We start from the raw sequence: 26,771 nt of genomic DNA on the forward strand, positions 1-26,771 counted from the left end.
GGTCGACATCACCTTTTGCTAGCAATAATCTCATCCCATTTAAGGGGAAATATCTCAACACATCAATCTCACCCCATATAAGGGGAAACAATCTCATCCCAACAACAAGGGGATTTACCCATCAATCACTTCTACACCGGCACGTGTAGTTTCTGGATTGGGTTATTTTGACCTACCCTTACTCAGTGACTAAACGATACTCCCAACGCATTTATTATTTAAAGGATTTACAACTCATTTCATAATCTTTCACATATCGTTCAAGTTTATTGGCACCAGTGGCCACAATTGTAATATCATTCTCGGCACGTCGACAACATTTCATATTTCATACTCACCCCTATAACTTTCAAGCTTTACCATGGATTATCATCAATAAGAGAATTCAAATCAAGACTTTAAATACACATGAGCAAACAAGAGCCTTAAGCACATTGAGTATATCTTCCACAATTAGGCATACTAACTTGCAATTGAAACATTATTTTTAAATCACTACACATTTGGTAGATTGATCATACTAGGTTACATTCTCGGAGGGAATCATGACATGATAGAAAAATTTGGAAAACATTTTGAGTACATACACCTTTCAACACAACACTTATTTTAGAATAATCAAATATTTTAGGAAGGACTTGGAACATGAGAAATAAGAAATTGAGCCAATCATAATCGCAACTTATGAGGACATCATGGAAATAGATTCTACAAGAGGAGTTTAGCCAACATACCTCGCTTGAGCTTCCTTAAATTACTACAATGTTCCGAAAATCCTAGTGACTTCAATCTACTAGAAACATGACAAATTTGAACTATAATTAGGAAAATACTCAGGGTTTCAGCTTATTTGAGCATTTTATCAAGCACTAGCTATGCATTAAGGTTTCAAGGTTCTCCTATGGTGGATTCCTTCATCCCACAACCCAATGTTTACCCATTTGAGCTTAATATCCTTCCCATTAACCTTGATGGTATGCATGCATAAATAACACTAGAGAATCACACTTCTCATTACCTACTTTCAGTCTAATCCCGAAATTGAGGGCTATGGAGTAGAATCTCACCTCTTGGGTGAATACCTTGTGAGTTTTCATTATTGAATTTCAAAGCTTGAGCAAGGGTTGATGAACAGAATACTTGGGGCTTCCTCCTCTCTCTAAAACAGTCCCCTTACTCTAAAATGGAAGATTTTACCTTCAAAATGAGACCCAATGGCTTTTAATCAAATGGGGTCGAGTTTTAAAAATCAGAAAAAAAATGGACTCTCCGAACTCAACTTTGCGGTCGCAAAGTGCACTGCAGATCAGTTCTACGGCACGCAAAATGAATAGCAGAAACGATAAAATACTGGGCTAGTCTGGTCCAGTCCGCGACCAGGTTTGCGACCCGCATATCAATTATGTGGCTGTATAATGGACTGCAAAATCTCCCTTTAGAAATCTTCATGCTAGTTCTGGGATGGATGTGCGACCTGGGAAACGATTATGCGGTCACATACTTGACCGCAAAACAACCTCCAAAATTTACCCATTTCTCTTCTTCACTCCGCGACAGATAAGTTTTGCGGCCGCATAATGGACCGTAGAAACGCCCTGTTCTGCAAAAAGTTTTCTCCAACTCCCAAACACTCTGATCAACCCAAAAGGTCCGTACAATAGTCAACCTCAGCTCAACGAAACTACGGGTTTTAGGTGAAATTTTTACGGGGCCTTACAGCATGCGCGGTATAAGGCTTGGGTTGATGTGCATGCGGAGGTATAAGGTGGGACTTATGTGCGTGATAGCTTGTATGGGAACTACGTGAAGCCACGCGACATTATAAGATGGGCTAAAGTGCGTGTAGCTATTTGGGGAAAACTATTTTCAAAACATATTTTCAAATATAAGTCTCACGCGACAGTATAAGTAAATATTGTGAATGAAATTGAGAAAAGTGAATATGAGGTGGTTCCTCGGTTGTGATTCCTGATTATATGAGGCAGTACCTCGATTTGATTTTATTATACACGAGGCGGTACCTCGATGTGATTCTTGTTGTTTATTTCACGTTGCAAAGTATTTTGGTGGCAATATATTTGTTGTTTCATTCTTTATTGTTCCATCAGTTGTTGTCCGTACATGATCATTGTAGTCCCTTAGTTGCTTCTTTTATGCTATTTCTTGTGTTGATTATCCGGTATTAGTTCATGTTATCATCTTCTTCCATATTAGTTGCTTACTTACTTTCCATTTCATATTTGTATTTCATTTTATACTATCTATTTCATATCCTAGTAGGTGTCTTGACCTGGCCTCATCACTACTCTACTGAGGTTAGGCTTAATACATACTGGGTACCGTTGTGGTGTACTCATACTATGCTTGAGCACATCGTTTTATGCAAATCCAGGTACATCCGCTCGTGCCGGTCGATAGAGATTTCCTGCTAGCTGCTTTTACTGGAGACTTCAAGGAATTCCTACTCGGCGTCCGCAGGCCTCGGAGTCCCCTTCCCTTATTCTCAGTTACTGTTGTATCTTCTCGCAAATAGTGATGTATCAGCTGTTTTAGTTATTCCATAGTACTTATGACTCTGTTCCATAATTCTTGTGAATTTAATGGTTGAGATTTTGCTTTTTAGTAGTTATATGAGTTTATCAAACTGGGTTGATTATTTTGTTATTTACATTTGTATAATTGTTGTCAAACATTAGGCTTACCTAGTCGTAGAGACTAGGTGCCATCACAATCTCCTACGGAGGGAAAATTGGGTCGTGACAAGTTGGTATAAGAGCTCTAGGTTCATAGATGTTACGAGTTATAAGCAGGTTTAGTAGATTCTTGTGGATCGGTATAGAGACGTATGTACTTATCTTCGAGAGGCTACGAAACTATTAGGAAAACATCACTTCTTTGATTCCTTGTCGTGCAAATTGGCTAATTTCGAAAACTAAATCTTTGACTTTTTATTCCCTCATAGATGGTGAGGACACGCACTGCAAGATCTGTTGATCAGACACACGTGTCCCCTGCTAGCGTCATGAGAGGCTGGTGTTGGGGTAGAGGCCGAGGACGGGCACGTGTTATAGCCAGAGCACCTCCCCGAGCTGCAACAGAAGAGCCACCATTAGGTCCAGTCGGGGATCAGACACCCAAGGCGTCTATTGCCACCCCAACACTTTAGGAAACCCTCACAAGTGGTTAATCCCACTTGAACCAGTCACATTTCAGGTTGGGGGAGGAGCACAGACTTCTGTGGCCCGTACTCCAGAGTAGCGGGTCCAGGTTAATCAGTCCTAGAGGTTATAATGGTACATCTTGTCGCTCCGGTCCATCTCGTGGTTAGGGAAGCAGCATATGAGGAGGGGCAGCTTAGGCTCGAGAGGTTCAAGAAGTACCACCCTCCTACTTTCAGTGGTTTGGCTTCAGAGGATGCAAATGCTTTTCTTTAGGAGTGTCAACGTATTCTTCGCACAATGGGTATTGTGAGGCGAGCTAAAGGGAATAGCATATCGGTGGTGGTAGGCGTACGAGGTGGGTTGCCCAGCCGAGGCAGCTTCACTTACATGGGATCAATTTTCAGAGTTTTTCTTGAGAGAGTTTGTTCCTCAGACCCTTCAGGATTCTTGGCGCATGGAGTTTGAGGGGCTGCGCCATGGTACTATGTCAGTGTCGGAGTATGTTGTGCTATTCAGTGATTTTTCCAGGCATGCACCAGCCTTGGTTGCCACAGTCAGGGAGCGAGCATGTCGATTCATCGAGGGGCTCAACCAGAGTATTAGATGTAGCATGGCCAGGGAGTTGGAGTCAGACACTCCGTATCAGAAAGTGGTTGAGATTTCACGGAGATTGGAGGTCATGCGAGACCGTGATAGAGATGATAGGGAGGCCAAGAATTCTCGTAGCATAGGGGGATTTAATGGTGGTCACGCCACAGCTTCAGCCCGTCATGTTAGGGGCTATGTTAGCCATCTAGTTCACTTAGCACTTCCAGCTTCTAGTGGTGCTCTGTTTGTTTCAAGATCTCAGGTTGCACACTTTGCTCAGCCAATTTCTAGTGCACCTCCTGCATAGGGTGCCTTCAACGGCCAGTCCAGCCGACCAGGCCTGCCACAGTCCCAACTGGCACACCCACCGAGAGCTTGTTTTGAGTGTGGTGATACCCGCCACTTGGTCAGAGACTGTCCCAGACTTAGTAGGGGTGCACCTTCCCAGTCTACTCAGGCTCCACATATCCAGTCAGGTCCGTAGACTTCTCAGGCCATGGTTGCCGCTCCACCTGCACAGCCAGCTAGGGTGGGGGAAGGGCGGGTAGAGGTCGCCCTAGAAGGGGAGGCCAGGCCAGATTCTATGCTCTTTCGAGTAGGATAGAGTCAGTTGCTTCAAACTGAGTCATTACGGATATGGTGTTGGTTTGCCATAGAGATGCATCGGTCTTATTTGATTTGGGATCCACTTATTCATATGAGTCATCTTACTTTGTTCCGTATTTGGGTATATCGCGTGATTTCTTGAGTTCACTTGTTTATGTGTCTACACCTGTGGGAGATTCTATTATTGTGGACCGTGTGTATCGGCCGCGTCTAGTTATTATTGGTGGTTTTGAGACCATAGTTGATATGTTGTTACTTAGTAAGGAATACTTTGATGTTATCTTGGGCATGGACTGGTTGGCGACCTATCATGCTATTTTTGATTGTCACGTGAAGATTGTGACGCTGGCTATGCCAGGTTTACCACGGTTGGAGTGGAGGGGTGCATTATATTATGATCCGAGTAGGGTTATATCATTTCTAAAGGCTCGGCAGATTGTTGAGAAAGGTTGTAATGATTATCTAGCCTTTGTGCGAGATGTCAGTGCTGATACTCCTACCGTTGAATCAGTTCCGGCAGTGAGCTTAAATCAATTTTGGAGAAGTACTTAGCACCCTGCAATTAGTCAAACAAATCAACTATCCTTGGCAGCGGGAACTTATTCTTGATCGTGACCTTGTTGAGTTGCTGATAGCCAATACACATTCTCTGTGACCCATCATTCTTCCTTACAAAGAGGACCGGTGCACCCCAAGGCGACACACTCTGTCGGATGAAACCGTTCTCTAACAAATCCTTCAATTGTTCCTTTAGTTAATTCAATTTTGCCGGTGCCATTTTGTAAGGTGGAATAGATATAGACTACGTGCCTGACATCACATCAATCCAAAAATCAATCTCCCTGTCTGGTGGGATCCGAGGGAGCTCGTCAGGAAAGACCTCTAAAAATTCGTTCACCACTGGCACAGACTAAAGTGTAGGTACCTCAACATCGGTGTCTGTAACCCGGACCAAATGGTAAATACACCCCTTGTTGATGATCCTCGTGGCCTTAAGGTAGGAAATAAACCTACCCTTCGGTAGCACATCATCCCCCTTCCATTCAATAATTGGCTCATTTGGAAATCCAAACCTAACGATTCCGAGCTTAGTAAAACATTAATAAAGCCAGTCCATCCCCATTATTACATCAAAATCAACCATCCCAATTCAATGAGATCGGCCATGGTGTCCTGACCGCGCACCGTGACAACACAATCCTTATAAACCCGCATGGCCACATTAGACTAACCAACCGGAGTAGATACGGTAAACGGCTCATGAAGTTATTCCAGTTCTATCCTAAATTCCATAGCAACATAAGGAGTGACATAGGATAAAGTGGAACCGGGATCAATAGGAGCATACACATCATGATATTGGATAGTCAATATTATTGTGACAACGTCTAGAAAAGCCTCTAAACTCTAGCGACCTCTCATAGCATAGAAATGGTTGGGTCCTCCCGAACTCTGTGCACCACACCCTGTGGGTGCTGGCATGCCTTGAGCTGGAGAAGGTGATACAGATGTAGTAGTTGCAAAACTGGCTGGCTGCACCGTACCCCTACCTACACTCTGGCGGGATGAACGGCAATTCCTCTGAATATGACCCCTGATACCGTAACCGTAGCATATGGGCTGGTCAATGAAGCACGCCCCAAAATGCATCTTCCCACACCTAGGGCATGGGGGCCTCCGCTACTGTTGGAATCTCCCTCCAGGCCGACCCTGCTGGTAGGATCCCATATTGCACTGACTAGGCCTAAAATGGCTCCACTGCGACTGACCGGGCCCTACTCGATGCGCACTGATCGGAGACTTAGCAAAGGACTGGGATGGCCCTAAGGATCCTCCCCTGAATGTTGTCATATCACCACCACCGGAAGAACCACCAAAGTTGCCCGTGGACTACACCTTATTGCTACCCTCTTGCTCCATACTATTCTTCAATTTGCGGGTCTCCGTGGCTTGAGCAAATGACACCATCTTCCCATAGTTCATATCAGAATTCAAGGCAGTTGTAGCAACCTCATTAATAACCAAGGGGCAGAGGCCCAATAAAAACGGGCACACTCTTGCCTCCATAGTGGCAACATGTTAATGGCATACTTGGACTGGCGCGTGAACATCATATGGTACTCCCACAACTCATGCTACCCTACTTCAGGCTCTCAAACTCAGCGGCATGGCCCGCCTTTGTCTCGGCAGGCAAGAAATGGTCAATGAACACATTGGCAAACTCACTCCACCTCTTCGGGGGCCAACTCCATTCCCTCTGTCTCGGTAGCACGCATAACTCGGAGGTTCTTGTGCACCAGAGGGTCCTCCTCAAGATCAATACTTGTAAACACCGGAGGATCCAACTAAAGAAACTTTTTCACCCTAGAACTAGCGGAATCCCCTGGCTGAGACTGGAAGAAGCAGATGCAACATTCGATCTCTGGTTCTGGGAAGCCAATATTTGCACCAACATTTGTATGGCTCCCCTATGATCCCCATCAGAAATAGTGAGACCGGAATCTGGGTTGGAGGTGGAATAGCTGCACCCGTAGTAGGAGTAGCGATTGGTGCAGTCATAGCAAGAGTAGTATAATCAGGTGGTGTCGTAGCTGGGGGAATCTCATTAGCCCTTTGGTGCTCACCCGCATTATCAAGTATAGAATCAACTGCCACTCCTAGGGTAGCATTGACTCCTTGGCCAGTTCTTACTTTCTTCTTAGGTGCCATATACTGAAAATTAGAGCAATGCATGAGTTCGAGGAGGAACAGTCTTACAATCAACTCTATCACACAATCTAGAACATCAAAGAAGGGTATTATTCCTAAATGCCCAAGTAGCCTCCTAATTATAGATGTGGTCGACAACACACGGATAAGAAGGACTCTACTAGACACGGCTCCAAGACATCCTAGGACACTTTAAAACCTTAGGCTCTGATACCAAGCTTGTCATGCCCTGACCTCGGGGAGCGTGACTGACGCTCAACCAAGATAAACCGGCCAAGGAAGCATGTACAATGCCTTCAACCCAAACTCACCCATGAATAAAGAGAAGATATATTTCATTAATTAGACAATGAGAAGGTTACATGAACAATACAAATGTCATTACCGTTAGAACTTCATTCAAGATTTCCCAAAATATTACATTACAAGTTCATAGTTTAGAAGTGGAAACATATGATACAAATACAACATTTCTAATTTTACTTCCCAACACAAAGGTACCACCCACGCTATGTCTACGGAGCCTCTAATAGATACAAAAGAGTAGCATGATGGTGCTGGCAACAAGGCTCCAGCTATTCCTCAAAACAATATACATGGAAGAAAGGAGATACAAGACCCCGACATGAAGTGGGACTACCAAGTGAGCTGAGGTGTACTGTTATCACTGATCAATACTACCTGTTATGGTATTGCCTGCATCCATTAATGATGCAGCGCCCCTAACAAAGGGGACGTTAGTACATATGGAATAGTACTAGTATGTAATACTAAACACCCTCTCAATAGAACGAGTAACAGTAAAATGAGAAAGAGACATGAAATCAATCAGAGCCTCAAACAGTATCAAGATATCAAGTTAGGAGAAAGATAAATTTCAAGTAAGTTTCAATATTTTTAAGTTGGGGGATATTTAGTATCGATACACCACCATGCTTTTAGCATGGAGTCCTATCTCATCCCGATCGGCTAAGCCATCTCACCCCAAGACATCCAATCACAACACCACTATGTGCGTGGCATGGCGTCTGATCTCAGCCCGATCGGCTAAGCCGTCTCACCATAATGTCGTGTGGGTTGACATCACCTTTTGCTAGCAATAATCTCATCCCATTTAAGGGGAAATATCTCAACACATCAATCTCACCCCATATAAGGGGAAACAATCTCATCCCAACAACAAGGGGATTTACCCATCAATCACTTCTACACCGGCACGTGTAGTTTCTAGATTGGGTTATTTTGACCTACCCTTACTCAGTGACTAAACGATACTCCCAACGCATTTATTATTTAAAGGATCTACAACTCATTTCATAATCTTTCACACATCGTTCCAGTTTATTGGCACCAGTGACCACAATTGTAATATCATTCTCGGCACGTCGACAACATTTCATATTTCATACTCACCCCTATAACTTTCAAGCTTTACCATGGATTATCATCAATAAGAGAATTTCAAATCAAGACTTTAAATACACATGAGCAAATAAGAGCCTTAAGCACATTGAGTATATCTTCCACAATTAGGCATACTAACTTGCAATTGAAACATTATTTTTAAATCACTACACATTTGGTAGATTGATCATACTAGGTTACATTCTCGGAGGGAATCATGACATGATAGAAAAATTTGGAAAACATTTTGAGTACATACACCTTTCAACACAACACTTATTTTAGAACAATCAAATATTTTAGGAAGGACTTGGAACATGAGAAATAAGAAATTGATCCAATCATAATCGCAACTTATGAGGACATCATGGAAATAGATTCTACAAGAGGAGTTTAGCCAACATACCTCGCTTGAGCTTCCTTAAATTACTACAATGTTCCGAAAATCCTAGTGACTTCAATCTACTAGAAACATGACAAATTTGAACTATAATTAGGAAAATAATCACGGTTTCAGCTTATTTGAGCATTTTATCAAGCACTAGCTATGCATTAATGTTTCAAGGTTCTCCTATGGTAGATTCCTTCATCCCACAACCCAATGTTTACCCATTTGAGCTCAATATCCTTCCCATTAACCTTGATGGTATGCATGCATAAATAACACTAGAGAATCACACTTCTCATTACCTACTTTCAATCTAATCCCAAAATTGAGGGCTATGGAGTAGAATCTCACCTCTTGGGTGAATACCTTGTGAGTTTTCATTGTTGAATTTCAAAGCTTGAGCAAGGGTTGATGAACAGAATACTTGGGGCTTCCTCCTCTCTCTAAAACAGTCCCCTCACTCTAAAATGGAAGATTTTACCTTTAAAATGAGACCCAATGGCTTTTAATCAAATGGGGTCGAGTTTTAAAAATCAGAAAAAAAATGGACTCTCCGAACTCAACTTTGCGGTCGCAAAGTGCACTGCAGATCAGTTCTACGGCACGCAAAATGAATAGGAGAAATGATAAAATACTGGGCTAGTCTGGTCCAGTCCGCGACCAGGTTTGCGACCCGCATATCAATTATGTGGCTGCATAATGGACTGCAAAATCTCCCTTCAGAAATCTTCATACTAGTTCTGGGATGGATGTGCGACCTGGGAAACGATTATGCGGTCACATACTTGACCGCAAAACAACCTCCGAATTTTACCCATTTCTCTTCTTCACTCCGCGACAGATAAGTTTTGCGGCCGTATAATGGACCGTAGAAACGCCTTGTTCTGCAAAAAGTTTTCTCCAACTCCCAAACACTCTGATCAACCCAAAAGGTCCGTACAATAGTCAACCTCAGCTCAACGAAACTACGGGTTTTAGGTGAAATTTTTACGGGGCCTTACAGCATGCGCGGTATAAGGCTTGGGTTGATGTGCATGCGGAGGTATAAGGTAGGACTTATGTGCGTGATAGCTTGTATGGGAACTACGTGAAGCCACGCGACGTTATAAGATGGGCTAAAGTGCGTGTAGCTATTTGGGGAAAACTGTTTTCAAAACATATTTTCAAATATAAGTCTCACGCGACAGTATAAGTAAAAATTGTGATTGAAATTGAGAAAAGTGAATATGAGGTGGTTCCTCGGTTGTGATTCCTGATTATATGAGGCAATACCTCGATTTGATTTTATTATACACGAGGCGGTACCTCGATGTGATTCTTGTTGTTTATTTTACGTTGCAAAGTATTTTGGTGGCAATATATTTGTTGTTTCATTCTTTATTGTTCCATCAGTTGTTGTCCGTACATGATCATTGTAGTCCTTTAATTGCTTGCTATTTCTTGTGTTGATTTTCCGGTATTAGTTCATGATATCATCTTCTTCCGTATTAGTTGCTTGCTTACTTTCCATTTCATATTTGTATTTCATTTTATACTATCTATTTCATATCCTAGTAGGTGTCTTGACCTGGCCTTATCACTACTCTACTGAGGTTAGGCTTAATGCATACTGGGTACCGTTGTGGTGTACTCATACTATGCTTGTGCACATCGTTTTATGCCTGAGCAACAAACTCCGCTATATCCTTTTTCATTCCGTCCCACCAATATACTTCCCTGATATCATGATACATCTTTGTTGCTCCTAGATGGATAGAATAACGAGAATAGTGAGTTTCTCCCATAACCTGCCGACGCAGCCTTGCGACATTAGGGACACATAATCGTCCTCGATATCTGAGGACCCCATCTTCTGTAATTTCAAATGGTGTCTTACCCTTCTGAGGGGTGGTATCCCTATAATGAACTAACACATGATCCTCGTACTGGCGTTTCTTTACTTCAGTTACTAAAGAGGATGTTGTCGTATCCTGAATAGTAATCCCAATATCACCTGAGTCCAGTAACCGAACTCCAAGACTAGCTAGCTGATGAATCTCATGGGCTTATCCCATCTTTAATTTTCTCACGTTGAGCTTCATATATTTCTAATCGTGCTGCACGGACAACTCACGTGCAATAATAAAGCCTATAAGGCCTGCTGCAGGCGGGTAGTCCCGATCCACATAATAATAAAGTATATAAAGCCAATATGGCCTGTTGCGGCGTGCAACCCGATCCCATAATTATCCTCATAATCAGGCCCTCGGCCTCACTCATTCATCAATCTCTCCAGTCTCTCGGGCTCAGAATGTCATGAAATTAGCCCAAAATGATGATATGATGAATCAATAAATAGCAACAGAGACTGAGATATGATATGTAATGAGATGAATATGACTAAGTATAAATCTTCAATTTAAACAAATAATTCACAGTAATATGACCTCTGTGGGTCCCAATAATACTGGCACATAGTCTCAACATGATTTTTAATATGATTCTCAGCTCAATTTCTCTAGCACATAAAACTATATAGAAAATGCCTTTCACGGAAACAATTATGTCACAATTTCCATGGTGCACACCCACACGCCCGTCACCTAGCATGTGCGTCACCTCCCAACAATTCACATAATACATATATTCAGGGTTCATAACCTCAGCTCCAAGATTAGAAGAGTTACTTACCTCGAACAAACCAAATCCAATGTCGAGCAGGCTAAACAATGCTCCTAAAATTCCATTATACGCGTATCAACTTCCAAACGGCTCGAATCTAGTCACAATTAATTTGATTCAATCAACACAAATTATAGGAATTTATTCCATATCAAAATACTAATTTTTCCAAAAAATCCGAACTTACACTCAAAATATCGCTCGTGGAGACCACGTATCGGAGCCCAAAATAAGTTACAAAATATGAATGCTCATTCAACCACGAGTCCAACCATATAAAGTTTACTCAAATTCGACATCAACTCGACCCTCAAATCTTCAAATTAAACCAAGAAGATTTTTCACAATTTTCCAATTTAATTCACCAATTAAATATTAAAAACAATCATGGATTCGGGTAATTTGACCAATATTGAGTTAAGAACACTTACCCCATTGTTTTCCTTGAAAAACTCCCGAAAATCACCTCTTCCCGAGCTCCAATACGTCAAAAATGAAAAATGGGACGAAGTCCCATTTTTAGAACTTAAACTCTATGCACAGTCATTTCTTCTATGCGATCGCGGACCAAGTCCCGCGATCGCGAAGCACAACATTTTCACTGCCAAAATAACCCTATGTGACTGCGTACAAGGTTATACGATCGAAATGTGCCACAGTATGGATTTTTGGACTGTTCAATGCATTGTGGAGTTGGTAGAAAAATTTGCAAAAATTGGCGATTCTGTAATCCATGTTATCGCGGATCTATCCCACTGACCACGGAATTACCACAGAATGTGTCAAAAGAAACTTAAATTTGAGGGACAATTTGTGGTCTATTATGTGACCGCGGATCTATTCCGTTGATCGCAGATCCATCGCAGATCTGACCAGACCCAACCCGAATTTTGAAGAACATTTTGTGGCTATTTCGCTGATCACACATCTGTTCCGCTGAACGCAGAATCCATCGCGAATTTGACATCAGAGGGGGAGGGGTTATTTTTGGAAACTTCCTAATCCAACTCTATTTGATATAAGACCTTAGAGGGTTATTTTAGAAGGTATAACCTGATATTCTAGAGTGAGGAGAGCAATTTATAGAGAGAGAGAGAGAGAGAGAGAGAGAGAAAGAGAGAGAGAGAGAGGGAGAGAGAGGAGCTCTATCAACTCTACTCCTCCATTCTTGCTCAAATCTTGGGATTCATGAGGGAACTCACAAAGTCTTTAACCAACCCGGTAAGTTTTTGCCCTTAAGCTTTCATGTAAATTTTGTAATAGGTTCAAGTAAAGAAGCTTATGTTTTGGGGCTTATGGGATGGTCATCGGAAGCCATAAGCCTTCTATTTCTAAATTTGGTATGTGTGAAGAGTGGAGGCTGTGATTCCATCCGCTCGTGCCGGTCGATAGAGATTTCCTGCTAGCTGCTTTTACTGGAGACTTCAAGGAATTCCTACTCGGCGTCCGCAGGCCTCGAAGTCCCCTTCCCTTATTCTCAGTTACTATTGTACCTTCTCGCAAATAGTGATGTATCAGCTGTTTTAGTTATTCCATAGTACTTATGACTCTGTTCCACAATTCTTGTGAATTTAATGGTTGAGATTTTGCTTTTTAGTAGTTATATGAGTTTATCAAACTGGGTTGATTATTTTGTTATTTACATTTGTATAATTGTTGTCAAACATTAGGCTTACCTAGTCGTAGAGACTAGGTGCCATCACGATCTCCTACGGAGGAAAAATTGGGTCGTGACAAGTTGGTATAAGAGCTCTAGGTTCATAGATGTTACGAGTTATAAGCAGGTTTAGTAGATTCTTGTGGATCGGTATAGAGACATATGTACTTATCTTCGAGAGGCTACGAAACTATTAGGAAAACATCACTTCTTTGATTCCTTGTCGTGCAAATTGGCTAATTTCGAAAACTAAATCTTTGACTTTTTATTCCCTCATAGATGGTGAGGACACGCACTGCAAGATCTATTGATCAGACACACGTGTCCCCTGCTAGCGTCATGAGAGGCTGGTGTTGGGGCAGAGGCCGAGGACGGGCACGTGTTATAGCCAGAGCACCTCCCCAAGCTACAACAGAAGAGCCACCATTAGGTCCAGTCGGGGATCAGACACCCAAGGCATCTATTTCCACCCCAACACTTTAGGAGACCCTCGCAAGTGGTTAATCCCACTTGAACCAGTCACATTTTAGGTTGGGGGAGGAGCACAGACTTCTATGGCCCGTACTCCAGAGTAACGGGTCCAGGTTAATCAGTCCTAGAGGTTATAATGGTACATCTTGTCGCTCAGGTCCATCCCGTGGTTAGGGAAGCAGCATATGAGGAGGGGCAGCTTAGGCTCGAGAGGTTCAAGAAGTACCACCCTCCTACTTTCAGTGGTTTGGCTTCAGAGGATGCAAATGCTTTTCTTTAGGAGTGTCAACGTATTCTTCGCACAATGGGTATTGTGAGGCGAGCTAAAGGGAGTAGCATATTAGTGGTGGTAGGCGTACGAGGTGGGTTGCCCAGCCGAGGCAGCTTCACTTACATGGGATCAATTTTCAGAGTTTTTCTTGAGAGAGTTTGTTCCTAAGACCCTTCAGGATTCTTGGCGCATGGAGTTTGAGGGGCTGCTCCATGGTACTATGTCAGTGTCGGAGTATGTTGTGCTATTCAGTGATTTTTTCAGGCATGCACCAGCCTTGGTTGCCACAGTCAGGGAGCGAGCCTGTCGATTCATCGAGGGGCTCAACCAGAGTATTAGATGTAGTATGGCTAGGGAGTTGGAGTCAGACACTCCGTATAAGAAAGTGGTTGAGATTTCACGGAGATTGGAGGTCATGCGAGACCGTGATAGAGATGATAGGGAGGCCAAGAATTCTCGTAGCATAGGGGGATTTAATGGTGGTCACGCCACAGCTTCAGCCCGTCATGTTAGGGGCTATGTTAGCCATCTAGTTCACTTAGCACTTCCAGCTTCTAGTGGTGCTCCGTTTGTTTCAAGATCTCAGGTTGCACACTTTGCTCAGCCAATTTCTAGTGCACCTCCTGCATAGGGTGCCTTCAACGGCCAGTCCATCCGACCAGGCCTGCCACAGTCCCAACTGCCACACCCACCGAGAGCTTGTTTTGAGTGTGGTGATACCCGCCACTTGGTCAGAGACTGTGCCAGACTTAGTAGGGGTGCACCTTCCCAGTCTACTCAGGCTCCACAAATCCAGTCAGGTCCGCAGACTTCTCAGGCCATGGTTGCCGCTCCACCTGCATCGCCAGCTAGGGTGGGGGAAGGGCGGGTAGAGGTCGCCCTAGAAGGGGAGGCCAGGCCAGATTCTATGCTCTTTCGAGTAGGATAGAGTCAGTTGCTTCAAACTGAGTCATTACGGGTATGGTGTTGGTTTGCCATAGAGATGCATCGGTCTTATTTGATTTGGGATCCACTTATTCATATGAGTCATCTTACTTTGTTCCGTATTTGGATATATCGCGTGATTTCTTGAGTTCACTTGTCTACACCTGTGGGAGATTCTATTATTATGGACCGTGTGTATCGGCCGCATCTAGTTATTATTGGTGGTTTTGAGACCATAGTTGATATGTTGTTACTTAGTATGGAATACTTTGATGTTATCTTGGGCATGGACTGGTTGGCGACCTATCATGCTATTTTTGATTGTCACGTGAAGATTGTGACGCTGGCTATGCCAGGTTTACCACGGTTGGAGTGGAGGGGTGCATTAGATTATGTTCCTAGTAGGGTTATATCATTTCTAAAGGCTCGGCAGATTGTTGAGAAAGGTTGTAATGATTATCTAGCCTTTGTGCGAGATGTCAGTGCTGATACTCCTACCGTTGAATCAGTTCCGGCAGTGAGAGACTTTCCAGATGTATTTCCAGTAGTTCTTCTAGGCATGCCACCCAACAGGGATATCGATTATGGCATTGACTTATTGTTGGGCACTCAGCCCATTTCTATTCCACCATATCGTATGGCCCTAGCAGAGCTGAAGGAGTTAAAGGAGCAGTTACAAGAGTTGCTTGATAAGGGATTTATTCAGCCTAGTGTGTCGTTGTGGGGTGCTCCGATCTTGTTTGTGAAGAAGAATGATGGATCTATGTGTATGTGTATTGATTATCCTCAGTTGGACAAGGTTACAGTGAAGAACTGGTATCCATTGCCACGCATTGATGACCTATTTGATCAGCTACAGGGTGCCAGAGTGTTCTCCAAGATTGATTTGCTGTCAGGTTATCATTAGCTAAAGATTTGGGATCCAGATATTTCGAAGACTGCCTTTAGGACTCGGTATGGTCACTACGAGTTCTCGTGATGTCATTTGGGCTGACCAACGCCCCAACAACATTTATTCACATGATGAACATTGTATTCCAGCCTTACCTCAATTCTTTTGTCATTGTGTTTATTGACGACATCTTGGTATACTCCCACAGTCAGGGAGATCATGAGCAGCATTTGAGGATCTTGCTCCAGTCCTTGAGGGAGAAGAAGTTATATGCAATGTTTTCAAAGTGTGAATTTTGGCTTGATTCGGTCGCGTTTTTGGGTCATGTGGTGTCGAGTGAGGGGATCAAGGTAGATCCAAAGAAGATTGAGGTGGTTTCAGAGTTGTCCCGAACTGTCTTCAGCCATTGAGATCCGGAGTTTCCTTGGTTTCGCCAGGTTTTATCGTTATTTCGTAGAGAGCTTCTCATCTATTGTTGCACCTATGACTAGATTGACCCAGAAGGGTGCTCCTTTCAGATGGACCAAGGATGGGTAGGTGAGCTTTCAAAAGCTCAAGACTGCTTTGACCATAACGTCATTGGTGTTGCCTACAGGCTCTGGGTCTTATACTGTGTATTATGATGCGTCACGTGTTGGCCTTGGTGCGGTGTTGATGCAAGATGGCAGGGTGATTGCCTACGCATCTTGATAGTTGAAGACTCATGAGAAGAATTATTTAGTCCACGATTTGGAGTTGGTATCTATTGTTTATGCATTGATCTGGCAGTATTATTTGTACGGTGTTCCCTGTGAGGTCTTTACTGACCACTAGAGTCTACAACATCTGTTCAAACAGAAAGATCTTAACTTGCAGCAACAGAGGTGGTTAGAGATACTTAAGGAGTATGATATTACCATTCTATATCATCCCAAGAAGGCCAATGTTGTGGCTGATGCCTTAAGTCGAAAGGCGGAGAGTTTAGTATATCTACCGGCAGCGGAGAAGCCATTAGCATTGGATGTTCACGCCTTGGCCAACCTATTTGTTAGATTGGATGTTTTGGAGCCGAGTCGAGTTTTGGCTTGCGTGGTTTCTCGGTCTTCTCAATATGACCGTATTAGAGAGCGTCAGTATCACGACCCCCATCTGCTTGTCCTCAAGGACACGGTTCAGCACGGTGATGCCAAGGAGGTTACTATTGGGGATGACAGTGTGTTACGGGTGCAAAGTCGATTATTTGTGCCCAATATGGAATGGTTGTGTGTGCTGATTCTTCAGGAGGCCCACAGTTTGCGGTACTCCATTCATCCGGGTATTGCTAAGATGTATCAGGACTTGAAGCAGCACTATTTGTGGAGAAAGATGAAGAAGGACATAGTGCAGTATGTAACTCGGTGCCTAAATTATCAGCAGGTCAAGTGTGAGCATCAGCGACCGGGTGGTTTGCTTCAGCGGCTTGAGATTCTTGAGTGGAAATGGGAGAGCTCACCATGGACTTCATTGTTGGGCTCCCACGGACTTAGAGGAAATTTGATGCAGTATGGGTGATTTTGGACAGGTTGACCAGGTCGACTCATTTCATTTCGGTTGTGACTACCTATTCTTCAGAGTAACTAGCTCAGGTTTATATCCTCAAGATTGTTCGACTTCATGGCGTGCCGGTATCTATCATCTCTTACAGGGGTACGCACTTCACCTTGCATTTTTGAAAGGTTGTGCAGCGTTAGCTAGGTACACGGGTTGAGTTGAGTACAACATTAACCCTCAGACGGACGGACAGTCCGAGGGCACTATTAAGATATTGGACGATATGCTTCGTGCTTGTGTTATGGCTTTCGGGGCTGCTTGGGATCAGTTCTTGATGCTTGTGGAATTTTCCTACAACAATAGCTACTAGTTGAGTATCCAGATTGCTCCGTATGACGCTTTATACGGGAGAGGGTACTATTCTCCAGTTGGGTGGTTTGAGCCGGGAGAGGCAAAGTTATTAGGCACGGATCTGGTTCGAGATGCTTTGGAGAAGGTCAAGATGATTCGGGATCGGCTTCAATAACCCAATCGAGGTAGAAGAGTTATGCGGATCGGAAGGTTCGTGATATTTCATTCATGATTGTAGAGCGAGTTTTGCTTCGGGGTTCACCCATGAAGGGTGTGATGAGTCAGGAAGAAGGGCAAGTTGAGCCCTAGGTATATCGGACCTTTTGAGATCCTTGAGAGGATTAGAGAGTTGGCCGACAAGTTTTCCTTGCCACCTAGTTTATCTGCGGTTAATCCGGTGTTCCATGTCTCTATGCTTCGGAAGTATTATGGTGATCCGTCTCATGTTCTAAAATTCATCACAGTCCAGTTGGAAGAGGATTTGACTTACATTGAGGAGCCGGTGGCTATCTTGAACCGAAGGGTCCGGAAGTTGAAATCAAAGGATATTGCTTTAGTGAAGGTTCAATGGAGGGTCATTCGATCGAGGAGGCTGCCTGAGAGACAGAGCACGACATGCAGAGTGTTTATTCTCATTTATTCACCACTTCAGGTATGTCCTTATGCACGTTCGAGGAGGAACATTTCTTTTAAAAAGGGGAGAATGTAACGACCCGATCGGTTGATTTATGTAATTGCGCCTCGTTACCCCTTTTATTGCTTCACACTTGTGTGTTTATGTCATTATGACTTGCGGGGTTGATTAGTTTCATTTCGGAAAGCTTTCTAGTTGATTTCGACCCTTGATTATAGACTTAGAGGTTTAAATTTCAAAATATTGACCAAACTTAGACTTTTGTGAAAAGGACCCCAGAACTGTGTTTTTATGACTTTGATAGCTTCGTATAGTGATTTCAGACTTGGGCGTATGCCCGGAATTGGAAGTCCGTAGGTTTATTTGTGCTGATTTGCTGAAATTTGGCAATTTTAAGTTGAAAAGTTTGACCATAGGTTGACTTTTAGCTATCATGCTCGGAATTTGATTTTGGGACTTGGAATAGGGCCGTTATGGCATTTTGTACTTGACTGCAAAATTTGATGTCGTTTGGAGTTGATTTGATAGGATTCAGATGCTTAATCATATTTTTAGAAGTTCTTGAAAATCTCTTTGAAAATCATGCGTTTTAGAGTTCAATTCGTAGTTTTAGATGTTATTTTTCTGTTTTGATCGTGCGAACGAGTTTTTATGATGTGTCTAGAGTTGTGTGGATGTTTGGTTTGGATCTCCGAGAGATCGGATGAGTTTCGGACGCTTAGCGGAGTGTTGTTGGAATTTTAAGTTGGTTTGGTTTTATGCACAGGCCTCAGATCTCGTATTTGAGAGGTCTGAGTTCGCATTTGCGAAGGTAGGCCAAGTCTGCTGGGTTCGCATTTGCGAACCCAGTGTTCGCATTTGCGAATTCCACCTGGGGAGAGCTTCTTGGCATTTGCGATCAACATGGTCGCTTTTGCGGAGGTCCGTTGTTCGCAATTGCAAACAATTCATTGCACTTGCGATGGCAGCAGAGATGGAAGAACTTCGCATTTGCGAGTGATTCATCACATTTGTGGGGTTCCCAATTACGAACCCCAGGTTGCAAATGCGACATCTGCATCCGGACAAATAGCTAAGGGACGCGATGTTTTAGTTCATTCTCTCTTTTTTTGAACCCTAGACTCGGTAGGAGGTGATTTGGAGAGGGGAATTTCACCTACAAACCTTGGGTAAGTAATTCTAATCTATTTATAATCATATTCCATCAACATATGTTAGATTTTAACATCAAAATCATGTGAATCAAAGTAGAATTTTGTGATACTTTGTCAATTTTTTGGAAAAAAATAAGAAATTGAGTTTTGAAAGTCGATTTGGACTCGAATTTTGAATTTTTCGGAATATTATGTTCTAAATTCTCAAACTCAAATCATCCTTGATTGTTTAAGGTTATCCTTAAATACCTTAGTTGACTTATTTAGTATTTGTTCTACTTCCTACTTGCTAAATTGCTCACATGCTTTAGTTGAACTTGTTGTCCCCTAGATTGTTACATGTTATCTCTTCATTGTTAATTATCATTGTTTGAATTAGTTTCTCATGTTTCCCCTTTACTTTTTGACTTCCATTATTTGAGATTCATCGTTAAAGATTATTTTCTTTATTGTGAGTTAGTCTTATCTAATATCGTGGTTATACATTATTTTCTTATTGTTGAGTTATTTGGTTTTGGGGTTGTGAAAGTTGTTAATACGTTGAGGCAATGTTGGTTATTGTTGAAACATCCATCGTGCTGAGTATTTTTCATACATTATTGTTGTTGAGATTCTTGTATACGTTGTAGTGGAACTATGGGCTATTGTTGTGGAAATATTGATATTATTGTTGTTGGAAAGCTGTGATATGCGGGCACTTGTTGTGCGAGTTGTTATTGTAATATGATATTGATGCGCATGTGGCGGTATTAGGCTTGGGTTGATGTGCATGTGGCGATATAAGGTGGGACTTGTGTGTATGATTGCTTGTTGGGGAACTACGTGAAGCCACGCAACGTCATAAGGTGGGCTAAAGTGCATGTAGCTATTTCGGAAAAACTGTTTTCAAAACCTATTTTTAAATTTAAGGCTCGCACGGTGATATAAGAAAAGATTATGATTGAAATTTAGAAAAGCAAATACAACGGTACCTTGGTTGTGATTCTTGGTTATACGAGGCGGTATCTCGGTTTGATTTCATTATACACGAGGCAGTACCTCGATGTGATTCTTGTTGTTTATTTAACGTTGCAAAGTGTTTTGGTTGAAATATATTTGTTGTTTTATTCCTTATTGTTCTATCAGTGTTTGTCCGTACATGATCATTATAGTCCTTTAGTTGCTTCTTTTTTGCTATTTCTACTGCTGATTTTCTTGTATTAGATCATGGTATCATCTTATTTCGTATTAGTCGCTTTCTTACTTTCTATTTTATATCCGTATTTCATTTTATACTGTCTATTTCATATCCTAGTAGGTGTCTTGATATCGTCTCGTCACTACTCTACTGAAGTTAGGCTTGATACTTATTGGGTACCGTTATACTCATACTATGCTTCTGCACATCTTTTTGTGCAGATTCAGGTACATCCGCTCATGTCGGTCGATAGAGATTTTCTACTAGCTGCTTTTACCGGAGACTTCAATGTATGCCTGCTCAACGTCCGCAGGCCTCAGAGTCCCCTTCCCTTAATATTAGTTATTGTTGTATCTTCTCGCAAACAACGATGTATCAGTTGTTTTAGTTATTCCATAGTGCTTATGACTTTGTTCCACATTTCTTGTACTCTTTATGGTTGAGATTTTGCTTTTTAGTACTTATATGAATTTAGCAAATTGGATTAATAATTTTTTTATTTATATTTGTTTAATTACTGTCAAACATTAGGCTTACCTAGTCGTAGAGACTAGGTGCCATCACGACCTCCTACGGAGGGAAAATAGGATCGTGACACCTACCGAGTCTAGGGTTTCAAAATATAAAAAATGAGACAAAATCCCATATTCCTAGCCTTTTTTTTCAAGTGCAGAAGTCGCAATTATGACCCTAGGTTCACAATAGCAAACCCTCGCAAATGCGAAAAAGGACTCACAATTGTGGCACTTGACATCCTTGAGGAATGTCGCAAATGCACCGTATGCTTCGCTTGAGAGGAAAACACAAGCACGGAACACTCGGGAGCAAGGATTCTTAGTTTTTGTTCATCTTTCTTAGTATTTTCAAACACTTGTGAAAATTTTTAACATTATCATGAGTAGCTAAGACCCATTAGTTATGGGTTTTTGATTTAGCCATGAATATTGTTCTTCTAAATTGACTTTTCCATGATTATAGTTCGCTAATATATGGTTGTTTCTTCAATTCTGTAAATAATTGCTTGATTGTCTGGCCAACAGTTAAGTTTAATTTACTATCTATGCTATGCTTGGGAAAGCCACGTCTAGATTAGAAGGGAATTAGAGAGGGCATGATCTTAACTCTAAGATGGGGTGAATTTTTTGGCTAGGATAGGAATATACCTAATCACCATGCTTAATTTAATATTGGAATCTTAATGCATTCTTGATGGATTGATTTCATAGAAATATAGGCATTAATCTATTTGAATAGGCAAGTAGTAATTCAGGAGAATACTACGAGAGCAATTACTCGATTAATTAGAAACCATAATCGAAATGCATGAAAAGGAGAGTTAATTAGAACACAATAGGATTGGTGAATCGATCACAACCCTGGAATGTTTATCTCTACTGAATTCTCAACAACCATATCAACTTTCTTAACTAGTTAATTGCTACATTCGCTGCTTAGCTATAACCACACCATCCAACTCTGGTTGAGTCGACTGAATAACAATTTGAGTGAAATTAATGGGTAGTTAACACAAGTCTTTATGGGTTCGATACTCTATTTATAATTGTATTACTTATACAACCACATATACTTGAGTGTGTATTTGGGAGCAACAACTTTTTGGTGACGTTGTCGGGTACTTGAATATTGATTACTTTACTAGCTTTTACTTTTGTTGTCTATTTTGTCAAGTCTAATGTTTCTTATTGGTTCCTCTACTCTCATGAACTTTGTTTGAATGCAAAGGATCAGGCGCCAAGATATACTTCAAGGCATCGACCCCGAACCTGAGAGAACATTGCACAAGAGGTTGAGAGAAGCAAGGGACGACAAGAAACACATGGAGCTTCACGAGGTGGTGATGCCTAGCATTGCTAATGTCACCTCCAGTATCATGAAGCCCAAAATCACTGGGCACTTTGAGTTGAAATAGAGCATGATTTAGTTGTTACACGTAAACGGGCAATTTATCGGTCTTCTACATGAGGATCCAAAGTAACACATTATGAATTTCATTGAGATTAGTGATACTTATATCACTAATGGAGTCACTCCGGACTATGTGAGGCTCACGCTATTTCTGTACTCTCTGTTGGGCGAAGCAAATAGATGGTTGAAGGCGGAACCTCCTAACTCTATTACATCATGGAATGATATGGCTAGCAACATTTTTGGCATAGTTCTTACCCTCAGGCAAAACTGCAAAGATCATAAGTGAAATAGTAACCTTTAAACAGAAGGCGGGTGATTCCTTATATTCAGCTTGGGAGAGGTTCAAGGGGTTGCTTCGGGATTGTCCTCGTCACAACAAAACTAATGAAGTGTTCGATCATACCTTTATAGAAGGGCTACACCCAGAGATCAAATCTATATGTTTTATAACAAATTATCCAAAAGTAATCCTAATTGGCAAGGATAGATCGGCAGACAACCAGTTCACAGATTCACATGGGTCCTTGAGTTAGATGATGTTTCTGTATTATCAGCATAGGTTGCCACATTGGCCAACCAAGTCAATAAGATGACCCTGGTTATCAATAAGCAGCAAGCTCAGCGAGTGCATCAGGTTCAAGCATTCTATGAAGTATGTGGAGAGGGTCATATAAGTGATCTATGCCCATCAAATCCAGTGTTCGTATCTTTGTGGGTAATGCAAATCGAGGCCAGAAAAATAAATATGGGAACATTTACAATCCAAACAGGAGAAACCACCCAAACTTTTCTTGGGGTGGAAATCAAGGTACTCATAATCACTATAGGCCACAAAATCCCCAACAACAATATAGACCACTACAGACTGAACAACCAACAAAATCAATGAGCCATATTGAGGAGATGCTAAAGAAATTGATGGCTGACCAGCAAGCCCAAGCAACAACATACTTAGTAACCATTCAAAATTTAGAGAGACAAATGGGGCAACTTGCCAGTGCCCAAAGTACTCGGCCAGTTGGGGACCTTCCAAGTGAAACTGAGGCTAATCGCAATGCTCGTGTTAATATTGTATCACTGAGGAATGGGAGACAATTAGAAGAAGTCCCATCGAAGAAGAGAAAGCAAGTGACTTTTAATGAAAAAATAGGCCACCACAGAAGTATAAGTAGAAACTGTAAAGTATTCAGAGAAGCCAGTTGAAGAGGTGGTTGCAAAGCAACAACAACCAATAATTTGAAGCCACCCCCTCTGTTCCCTCAAAGATTGCATAAAGTGAAGGATAATGCTTCTTACAAGAAGTTCCTTGATATGTTGAAGCACGTGCAAATTAATATTTCGCTAGTAGACATATTACAAAAAGTGCCCAAATATGCAAAATATATCAAAGACATAGTGGCAAATAAGAGAAGGTTAGCCGCGTACGAGAGTGTGGCACTCACTAAAAAATGTAGTTCAAGAATTCAAAGCAAGCTACCTCAGAAGTTGAAGAATCCAGGTAGTCTCACTATCAAGATTTTGATTGGTAAGCACACAGTCAGGAGAGCCTTGTGTGATCTTAGAGCAAGCGTCGAATTGATGCCGCTATCTGTGTTCAAGCAGTTGGGGCTAGGCGAGCTGCGACAACTATAGTGATTTTACAGTTGGTGGATCTCTCCCTTGCTAGTTCAGAAGGGGTGATTAAACATGTGTTAGTCCAAGTGGGTTCTTTCATATTCAATGCTGATTTCATTATCTTGGACTATGGGCCTGATTAGGAAGTCCCATTTTTTTGGGCATCCATTGTTATCCACGTGCCGAGGCATTATTAATGTTTGTGAAGGTAAAATGACAATAAGAGTGGGTTATTGACTGGAAGTCGTATTGAGAATTAGCATCATGTTTGATCGTTTAAGGTTTTGAGTAGCTTCGTATTGTGTATTATGACTTGCGTGTATGGTCGGATTCGATTTTCAAATGATTTGGATGTTCGTAGGTTGAAGTAATGCATTTTGTCAAAATTTGGAAAGCTGAAGGATTGGAAGATTTAGAGGTTTGATCGGGAATTGACTTTATTGATATCGGATTCGGATTCGAATTGTGATTCCGGAAATTGGTATAGCTCTGATGTATCATTTGGGACTTGCATGCAAAATTTAAGGTCATTCCGTGTTGGTTTGATATGATTTGCACGAGTTGTAGAAGTTGAAAATTCATGAGTTCATTAGGCATGACATGAGGTGTGATTTGTAGTTTTGATGTTTTTCGTTGTGATTTGAGGCCTCGAGCAGGTCTGAATTATGTCATGGAACTTGTTGATATGTTTGGACGGAGTCCCGGGGGCCTCAGGTGTGTTTCAGACGGGCTATGGGCCATTTCATCATGTTTTTGAGCTGCTAGTTTTCTGTTGTTTTGCAAATCATCGCATTTGCGTGAGGATGAACGCGATCGCGATGTGTATCTGTGGTGACAAAGGTTTTACTCATCGTAATCACGAGTTGGTCGCCACTTTCACGATGCCTGGGGAATGATGGTCTTCACGTTCACGTCCCTTATGTCGTGATTGCGTAGAGATGGAGCTGAAGGGGCATAAGGAGATTTGTTATTCGCTTTCGCGTGGGAGGCAACACGTTCGCAAATTGTGCAAGAGATGTGTGGGTCGCATTCGCGACTGAACATACGCGTTCGCGAAGAGATTTTTGGAAGCTTATATTTTTGTGCTTCGGGATCGCGAAGCATGTTCCACGATCGTGTAAGAGGAACACCTCGGTAGACTTATATTTACTCTATTTCGAGTGTTTTTGTTATATTGTCACTTTTTGAGTAAGACAACTCGGATTTGGGCGATTTTGTAGGGGATTTTCACGTGTTGGATTAGGGTAAGTGTTCTTGACTCGGATTTGGTTGCATTTCATGATTCCATCTTTTTTTTTATCATTTAATTTGTCACGACCCTGCCCGCGACGGATAACCAACACTAATATCGATCAACTTATTGATAATCTACTAATCATGAATATAAACGAATAAACTCAACAAGCATAAGCATAGCTGATAAGAACTTACAATCTGGAAAGCCAAGAAGGCTAAAAGAAGATGATATATAAAAACATACTAAATGCACATGTGCATATCTACATGCCTCTAGAAGTGCAGAACTGAAAAAGTACTAGATGGAACAAGGCCCCGTCATAACCAAACTAGCGGACGGTACACATCCCAAAAGATAAGTAACTCCGGGAGTAAGCGGAGTGACTCCAACAACTGGTTGATGGCCTACTAGTGTGGCTCAAACGCTGATATATCTGTACTTGTGTGGCATGAAACGCAGTGCCCCGGAAGGGACGAGAGTATGATATGTACAAAGTATGTAGGGTAGAAAGCATATGCAAAGCATACTTGTATGACTGTAGGATGGAAAGCAGAATATAAGTTGAAAGATAAACAAGAGTCTGACCTAGCAACTGATCTGGAACTTATCCGAAGTTTAAGCTGAAACTGTGCTGAAACTGATCAACTATCTAAACTGGTACCTGTCTGGTGTTTGGGCTATATCCCCCAAATCAGTAACTGTAAAACTGAACTAGCCCCATGTATAGTCATGCATTGCAAACTGTATATAGGCTATCTCCCACAACATATATTCAATAGGCCCCGCTGGTGTTACGGGCTATATCCCCCATCATAATAAATGTAAGCATTTATGAGGCATAACACATGTGGCAACATCATATGGACTCAAGAGATCATGAAGGAAACCATCAACGGAATCACAAACATAATCTGACGCTCGTCGTCCATAAGTTGGAAGAAGGAGCCTATCCCCATTTTAGGGAGAGACTGAGTACGTACATGAGATACTAATGTTAATTAACTCATTTGTATCACTCTATAATTAATTTAGAACCAAGGAACTCAAGATTTGTCAAACTCCTTCCAAAAAATTTGGCTGAGCTTCCCCTAAAATAGGATGATCCCCAAAAACAACAGCAAGCTCAACAATATACATGGTAATGGATAGGTGCCAAGATCATAACATTAAACTAAAGGAGATACACTTATCCACAGTAGTGTCAAACGATCGACAAAATGAAATTGTGAATGTAATGTCGACTCATAGTGGGTAACTTGTGACATAAAAGTGTAAATATGATTTAGAAATAATCTTAGTATAAACACATGAATCATAAGCTTATATAATCTTAAATGAATCTATTAGGATCATAAGGGGGTTAATTATACATAAAAACATCAAAGGAATGGAACAAACGTAAGTCCGGATGGCATAGGCCAAATTGGCGATTTG

General features: G+C 41.8%; 2 protein-coding genes and 1 non-coding gene across 3 annotated transcripts; 2 read left to right on the top strand and 1 right to left on the bottom strand.

Moving 5' to 3' along the window:
* Window positions 1–4,385: 4,385 nt before the first annotated feature.
* Window positions 4,386–4,907, top strand: LOC138907645 (uncharacterized). Its single transcript, XM_070198249.1, has one exon. It carries the CDS (start codon window positions 4,386–4,388, stop codon window positions 4,905–4,907), a length of 522 nt encoding a protein of 173 aa, XP_070054350.1.
* A 10,192-nt stretch (window positions 4,908–15,099) lies between these two features.
* Window positions 15,100–22,487, top strand: LOC138907646 (uncharacterized). Its single transcript, XM_070198250.1, has 5 exons — window positions 15,100–15,731; window positions 15,941–16,103; window positions 16,224–16,334; window positions 16,570–17,096; window positions 22,301–22,487. Exons 1-5 carry the CDS (start codon window positions 15,100–15,102, stop codon window positions 22,485–22,487), a joined length of 1,620 nt encoding a protein of 539 aa, XP_070054351.1.
* Window positions 22,488–22,758: 271 nt separating this feature from the next.
* Window positions 22,759–22,865, bottom strand: LOC117278496 (small nucleolar RNA R71). The gene has a single exon (XR_004508864.1). It is a non-coding gene; the product is annotated as a small nucleolar RNA R71 (small nucleolar RNA).
* Window positions 22,866–26,771: the final 3,906 nt, after the last annotated feature.

The sequence above is a fragment of the Nicotiana tomentosiformis genome, chromosome 3 (genome assembly GCF_000390325.3).
Source record: "Nicotiana tomentosiformis chromosome 3, ASM39032v3, whole genome shotgun sequence".
NCBI lineage: Eukaryota > Viridiplantae > Streptophyta > Magnoliopsida > Solanales > Solanaceae > Nicotiana > Nicotiana tomentosiformis.

Excerpts from the sequence above, each read along its gene's own strand:
- LOC138907645 (XM_070198249.1), top strand. The coding sequence starts at position 4,386 with ATGGTGTTGGTTTGCCATAGAGATGCATCGGTCTTATTTGATTTGGGA.
- LOC138907646 (XM_070198250.1), top strand. The coding sequence starts at position 15,100 with ATGGAATACTTTGATGTTATCTTGGGCATGGACTGGTTGGCGACCTAT. Across the intron at positions 16,335-16,569 it reads GTGTTGCCTACAGGCTCTGG|AAAGATCTTAACTTGCAGCA; the intron begins GTCTTATACTGT and ends CTGTTCAAACAG. Across the intron at positions 17,097-22,300 it reads ATGAAGAAGGACATAGTGCA|GATCAGGCGCCAAGATATAC; the intron begins GTATGTAACTCG and ends TTGAATGCAAAG.